Here is a 7,384-nt window from a genome sequence, read left to right as displayed (position 1 = left end):
GAGAAAGAGTGGGCCCTCCTCTTTCTTTAACGGTTGAAACAATTTCGTGAAACATGGCCACAGTTACTTATAAATCCTGCCCTCCATGCCCGCACAGGTCTTGATTTTAACCTCCATCCCCAGTCCAAATGGGGCGAGGCTGGGTGGGGCCCCATTTTCCCTCAGTCCACTGCCATCCCTAAAGAAGGATCATGGACGGGATGGGGTGGGGCGGGGTGGGGCCGGGTGGGGCAATGCGGGGATTGAAGATAGGGACGGGTTAGGGTAGGAAAAAGCACAAGTCCATCCCCTTCTCCTTTCCCGCATGGGTTTTGATTTTAACCACCATCCCCGCCTCCATCCCTGTTTCATGTCCTCCATCTTCGGTCCAAACGGGGTGAGGCAGGGCGGGGCCCCATTTTCCTCCAGTCCACTGCCATCCCTAATCAGACCTTATGTCACAAGAACACACCATTTTCAGACTTTCATCTAGGGACATGATACATGTCACACTACCACGACAAACGGAGACAATATTTTATTCCTTGTGTCCTATTTCTAGAAAAAAATTGTGAACTCCCTCTAAAACTTATATCTAGGAATGGTTCATGTTTGTGTCCTCATGACATGGATTAAACCTAATTCTAAACCAAGTGTAAAACCTAAGCCAATATTGATCCTGTTTGTGTTCAGTATTAGTATAAATATATTTCAGACTTATATGGGTCATTGGATTTGGATCTAATGTATTAGGTTGGCTATAAACGGGCTTATAGTATGTGCCACTTTCAAAATTTTAAAGTGTCGAGTTGAAATTACTGTGATGTAATTATTTAAGGTGTATAGTTTAGAAAACTAATTCAAGCATAAAACCAATTGGACTTGTACAGTTCAAGCATGATTTACAATGGGTGTGAACCAGGCATATATGCTCCCAATTGGGTTGGGTCAGTTCGGTTAAGAGGACAGAACTTGACTAGCAAACCTCATAAATTTGGGGTTGCTAGATATATTTTGAATAACATTATAGAACATAAATACATATGAGGAGTGTGCATTTTGTTAGGTCCCTTCGTAAATCACAGTTTCATGTGTTTTTTGTCTTAATTTGAACTGGTAGGTGTATTTCATAGTCTACTCAGTAGAAAACGTGCAGTAGATTAGGCATTTTTCATGCTCAGACGTGTTTTTTTCTAAATTAAAAAAATTCAATTGCTAATATTTCACTAAAATCTAATAAAGTATTCAAGTAATTTCATTAAACCAATTTGACCAAAAAATGTTTTTTAGTAAATAGGAAATGATAAACACATCTACCTGCTAAGGTCAAGCAAAAATAACCAACTATGATTTTTGAAGAGTTCTAATGGAAATGGGTCTTAATGAATGCATTTCTTGTGTGGATATTCATGTAAGTTTAGAGTAGTTTAGGTATAAATCATAGACAAATATCAGCCATCTTTTAAAAATCTACTGATTTTATCACTAGATTTCAAAAACTGATATAAGATTGAGAAAAAATACAATATTTTCAAGGTATTACTTATTTTGAAGATATCGTGATATTATCACATTATTATTGCAATATTTATATATTTTATATATTTATTGTATTTTCAATGTTTTCTTATAAATTTATAGATTTTCTTATAAATTTTTAAAATTTAATTATACCAATAATTTTCCAAGTTTTTTTTCCGAGAGAACAATCAATTTTAATTTATCTCGAGATTTTTCTTTGCAGAGAAAATCCTGATAATGGGATTTGTGACTATGGTATCAGTCCATTCTACTTCTGTCTGTTTGGATATGAACCAGTTAGGATTGCTATGGCTGGTTGTCTAAATCAGTTCAGGTGCAGAGGGATTCAGTATGAATTAGGTTTGGTTCAGAAGCACACCATAAGATCCAATCAGGCATGTTTGGTTGCATCTCATGTGATTTGGAGTCACATTCAACCATGTGGTTTGGTTCAAAAATGTGATTTGAAATCACATTCCATTTCTCATTTTCATTTTATAATGCTTGGTTGGTTGTGCAAATGATATTCATTCACTCATTTGCATGAGATTCTGAATCACATGAGAGGTTACCAAACATGCACTCAAGAACTGACTTCATTATTCATGTAAGACCAAGTTTTAACCTGATCCTACATATGACTCCATTAGAAGTGGGTCAACTTGGGTCTGACCAGTCTGCTTCTTTGGTTCAGTTTCAGATTAACTGACCCACTTAACACCCGTACAGATTTTGCCTTTAACAATGAATCGATTTTCTCTGCTTTGGCAACTACTCTATATTTTTCTCTATTTCATGAAAAGACACTGAATGCATCTTGCACCTTGTGAATGCCATCAAGTTGAGGTGATGTCACTAATTCGAAACCCACGGGTGTGCACACCATGAGAGTTTCAAACTGGGCGTGCTACCTGGTGGGCAAAAAATTGGGATTGTTTTTTGGACAATCCAAGGGGAAAACCCACCCATCAGTGGCCACAATTTGTCTGGCCTCCGGTTGGTAAAACACTTGAGGTCCCCAGCTTCGACCATGCAGCAAGTGATGCCACCTGTGGGTTTTGAACTTGTGACATCCCATCAACTTGGTGACATTCAGAATTCACCTTACCAGATGAGCGGAGACCTTGTGAGCAAAGGCGTAGCTAAGGGGGGGCAGGACTGGGCTACAGCCCAGTCCTGCCTCCCGAAACAGTAATTTTTTTTTTAAAAGCACAGTCCTAGCCCAGCCCTGATTCCATATGAAATAGATTTTTATCCATTTTTGTAGCCCAGCCCAGTCCTAGCCCAGCCCTGACTGCAGCAAATAGTTTGATTTGTCCATATGAAATAGATTTTTATTAATAATTGTAGCCATTTTTTATTTTATCTCAAATTTTTTTTTGGGGGCGCTGCCCCGAACCCCCGACTATCACACAAATAAACTTTTTTTTGCTACACCCCTGTTTGCCCCCCCCCCCCCCCTCACATGAATCCTAGCTACGCCCCTGCTTGTGGGCTTACACTAATGAGCTCGCCAGTAAGTGAAGGTTGCTTTCCCCAGTTATCCAAAAAGAAAAGTTCCATTAAAAAAAAAAGCTGAATGCGCCTCTGTTAACAATCTCAATCATTTTCTTACTACACTAGAAATCTACAAGTAGAAGCAAACCAAACCTAGCTCACACTCATGTCAAACTAAAATACAGAACAAGAATTTCAATTCAACAGTGAGTATAGGTGACCTTAGTTCGGGTCTGTTTGAAAAAAAGAAGAAACCCTGCCTTACAAAAATTAGCCAAAGTAGGATTAACCTTTGAATTTGAAATCACTGCTTATATACCTCCTATTGGCCATATGAGTTCTGGCTCAACTTAGAGTCAATTTACCTAAACAAGCCGAATTGAAGCTTGAGCCAGAGCATATTAAGATTGGTTAAGCTTGCATTAAAATCTCACTGGGTATTTGATTACCTCGATTGGATCTCAGATCCGAGATCATGATTTGGCTTGAAGCCCATGGTAGATCAGAGGATCTTAGAGGACCAAAGGTTCTCAAAAGACCCCAGACTCAATACAAAAGAAAGAAAGAAGTGGAATTATTGTGATTGTTCATAATACAAGCTGGAGAAAACAAAGAAAACAACACCGGATTATTTGGCAGGAGTTTTACACACATATTCTTCCTCAACATTCAAAGTGAAGGAGTGAAGAAGAAGATATCATCCAACCTGTCATTGGTTGGAGAATTCCCTCCATAAACCAGCATCCCTTCTCCAGCAGCACTCCTCCCACCTGAAAATGCACACCATCCGCGCGGACCCGGATGTTCTCCGGGTCCTTTGTCATTAAACTTAATCCACACCAATGCCACTGTGTCAAGAGCATAAGCCTCATCTGAGAACTGCCCAGCACCAAGATGACCCTTATCACTAGGATCTATCTCACCCCCATAAACTACCACATACTTTCCAATACCAACAGCAGCGAACATGCTGCGAGAGCTCGGCTTGTCGCCTGCTGTCTCAACCTGCTTCCACTCGCCAGTTGCAGGGTCGAAGCGGTGGACATCGTCGAGCTCTTCGCCGGAAAAACCATACACAACCCACACTTTTCCACCACACACTGCTAGCCCAGGCCCTCCCCTTGGTCTACAGGCATCCCCTGGTGCTGGATAACAGATCCACTGACCAGCTTTAGTATCATAAGACCACAAGTCATTCAACCTGCCTTTGATGCCACAACCTCCAAAGACATACACATGCTGCTCATCAGCAGCCATAGAGTGATAGCTCCTGTTAGTAGGGCCAGTTTGACCTGATGTTAGAAGCTTCCATTGCTTGGTTACTGTATCAAATGAGTAGAGCTCATTGAGTTCAGAGTGATCAGCATCTCTGCCACCAAACACATAGATGGTATGCCCAACTGTGGCCATCATCATACCAATCCTTGGTGGGGGTATGTCCCCAGTAACTGGTGCAATGGACCATGCTGATTCATTGAGGTCGAAGACGTACATCTTGTTGTCAATTGGCACACGCGGCTCGAACTCACCTCCAAACACATAGGCCTTCATTCCTACAATTGCCACTGCATGAGAGCTCCTGGCTTCTGGTCCATCACCCTTTTGCTCCATCTATGACAGAGAGAAAGAAAGCAAAGTAATTTTGTTGTGTATCTGTGCATATGAGTGTTGTGCTGTGGCACTATAGCTGATGAGCCATGACCATTTGATGCAGCTAACTGTGCATTGTTGGATTGAGCTGCATGGGACTAATGGACACCAAGAGGGCTATGCATTTGGAGTGTATAACATTGCCTTTTTCCACTTCACTGGGTATTTTTTATTTTCTAACTCCAACATGAAAAAATATTTCAGGATAAACAAAAAGGGGAAAAAATCAGAATCATAACAGAGTGAATATTTTTCAAGAAATTCATTTTTCTTCACATTTGTTTTTCATTTTTCAAGTTTACTTTCTGCTTTTTTATTGGAAATCCAATATTATTGCGAGATCAACATCTGCAAAGAGGTTTGGACTGTGGAAGATCAAGAAAATGATCTATGACTATGACTAGAGCAGAGTCCAAGACAGTGAAAGTAAGGCAACCTATTGACTTGGTTCAATGTGTCAGTTCAGCTGGATAACAAAGTGCCTTATCTGGTTTACTTTTTTTCACTCTCTTCTCTCTGAATCATGACTCTGAATCCCCCTACCATAAGAGCGCTGGAGTTGCAAATTTCTAGTAGACACCAAACTCTAAGCTATATAGATGAACTGTGCGTTTCATGAAAGACTAGATTAGATACTTGAAAAAAATTGTTACAAGCAGCATATCATTAACATGAAAACTGTACAAATTGATTCATAAGAGTAATTGGAACACTCTTCCAAACAAAACTATGATTCATAAGAGTCCAAAAACTGAAAAACTCTTCCAAACAAAACTATGATTCATAAGAGTCCAAAAACTGAAAAACTCTTCCAAACAAAACCATGTAAATAGTGAGGTACTTTTACGTTGCTGTGGGGGATACCTATTTGCAAATGGATGATGAATACAACAAAAAGTAAGGGAGTAGACAACAAACTTTTTTCATTTTTCCTAATTTGGTTGCACCCTAGCTGTGTGAGCTTTCAAACAGAGAGACACATAGGGCTGGGGAGCCTGATGATCTTTGATACTCAGTCAGGTTGCTGCTGGCCCTGGGCTTGGCATCTGGGTCTGAGACCAATTAAGTCAAACCACACCTGAGCCTTAAAAATCCACTTTTTTCTTATTAAGCTTGGGTAAGTTACAGTTCTCAGGGGTCAGGGCCAAGTTTGTGACCCAGCAGGCCAAGGCTATTAAAAGTCTGACAAGAAAGGGAAAATACTGTCTAGCCTCTAGAGTACCGTACTCTCCAGCTGAAACTCATGGGGAGCAAGTTTTATTTGATCAATTTAATCCCACAGATGTGTTCAACATGGTCCATTTACTAGGAAATGCATTTTAAATAGAGTGATTTTGATGTAAAAACATGAATTTGTCAATCATGAATTTTTGATGCATTGTGGTCCGTTGAAATTTGATGCCCTTCAAAAAAATCTACTCATATAAAGTGATCGACGTTCGAGAACTTTTTTTTTTACCATGTAGATTATATCCATAAGCTTGATCTTAAAACTGGGATGTTTCTACTGGAGGGTACGGTAGACTAGAGAGTTTTTTTTAAAAAAAAAGCTGGGGTTATAAGCAGTCCCTTACCAGATATTTCTTAAGCCCCAATATGGCAGAGGGATTCGAACCTGGTCCTTAAGCTTGGCACAAGACCCCGCTTACCACATGGGATACCACCTCGGTGGTTCGGTAGATCAGACATTAACCAATATTATACCAACAAGAAATAACAAAACACATCTACAAGAAGAGGCTGCATGCTTGGTGGACATGCAGCGACCTGCCTGACAGCCATCCATCTTGACATTTATTGAGATGGGTGTGGTGCCCATCTTGAGAAATGCCAAGATGGAGGGCCAGCAGCAGTCCGCTGCATAAAAATGACACCATCATCTCACTCTCTTGGTCAAGAATGAACCTCCCCTCCTTTTGGGGACCTTATTCATGGTTTATAACAATGTTGTAATCGTTAGGCCAAGGATTCAGGTGAATTGATCGATACCGATTCTCAAGTAAATCGTTCTTAATCGACTAATAAGTATCGAACACTAATCGGCTGATTCACACAGATACTGACAACATTGGTTCATACCACTAATATCTCATAGAAAAAGAGAATCAAAAGAGAAAGAGAAAGAGAAAGTGGCAAAAAGGATCGGCCATCACAGTTTTTTCAATGATATTGTCAGGGAGTGAATAAGATTGCAATAATTACAAGAAGATGATGAAAACTAACCTTCACCCATTTCCCCTGAAACTTGGCCATCGCCGTTGGTAGGGAAGATTTGGCCGGAAAACCTGCCGTGGAAAATTTCCGGTGAGTATGACACTCAGAAGAGTTGATGGGCCACCTACACTTGGCAGTTGGCACAAAAACAAAAACAAAAACAAGAACGGGGTCTTTGGGTGTGGATGGATTTGTCATATATATAGACAACAGAGTTGGGTATAGTTAACAACGTTCTGATAAACTCGTCATAGATTCTCTTGTATCTACAACAATGCCCCCAGAAGCTTGTAAAATGCATCGAGTTTGCTGTCATTTTAGGCGTGTTTGAGTTGATAAGGCGAAATTGTGCTGTGGATAGGGCTAGTAGTAAACGAGCGGAGCTTGGCATGTTTGGGCTTGACTCATTAAGGATGAACCCATGCTCGGGCTCGGCTTGTGAGCCGAGCTCGTCACAATATGGAGAAATTGTGCTGTGGATACGGTTGGTTAACGAGTGGGTGAGGCTTGGCTAGTTAAGGAT

At 40.4% G+C, this 7,384-nt stretch overlaps 1 protein-coding gene across 1 annotated transcript; it reads right to left on the bottom strand.

Annotated features, from left to right (window-relative positions):
* Positions 1–3,170: 3,170 nt before the first annotated feature.
* On the bottom strand, positions 3,171–6,991 carry LOC149812767 (thiohydroximate-O-sulfate sulfur/sulfate-lyase (nitrile-forming) NSP5-like). The gene is made up of 2 exons (XM_089992019.1): positions 6,871–6,991; positions 3,171–4,608 (listed from the first exon to the last, which is right to left on the bottom strand). Exons 1-2 carry the CDS (start codon positions 6,898–6,900, stop codon positions 3,667–3,669), a joined length of 972 nt encoding a protein of 323 aa, XP_089848145.1. The 5' UTR covers positions 6,901–6,991; the 3' UTR covers positions 3,171–3,666.
* Between the last annotated feature and the right edge of the window lie 393 nt (positions 6,992–7,384).

Source organism: Nuphar pumila, chromosome 16, assembly GCF_984573655.1.
Source record: "Nuphar pumila chromosome 16, dmNupPumi1.hap1.1, whole genome shotgun sequence".
Taxonomy (NCBI): Eukaryota; Viridiplantae; Streptophyta; class Magnoliopsida; order Nymphaeales; family Nymphaeaceae; genus Nuphar; species Nuphar pumila.
The sequence above is the reverse complement of the archived record's forward strand: the minus strand, read 5'-3'. Positions and strand labels throughout refer to the sequence as shown.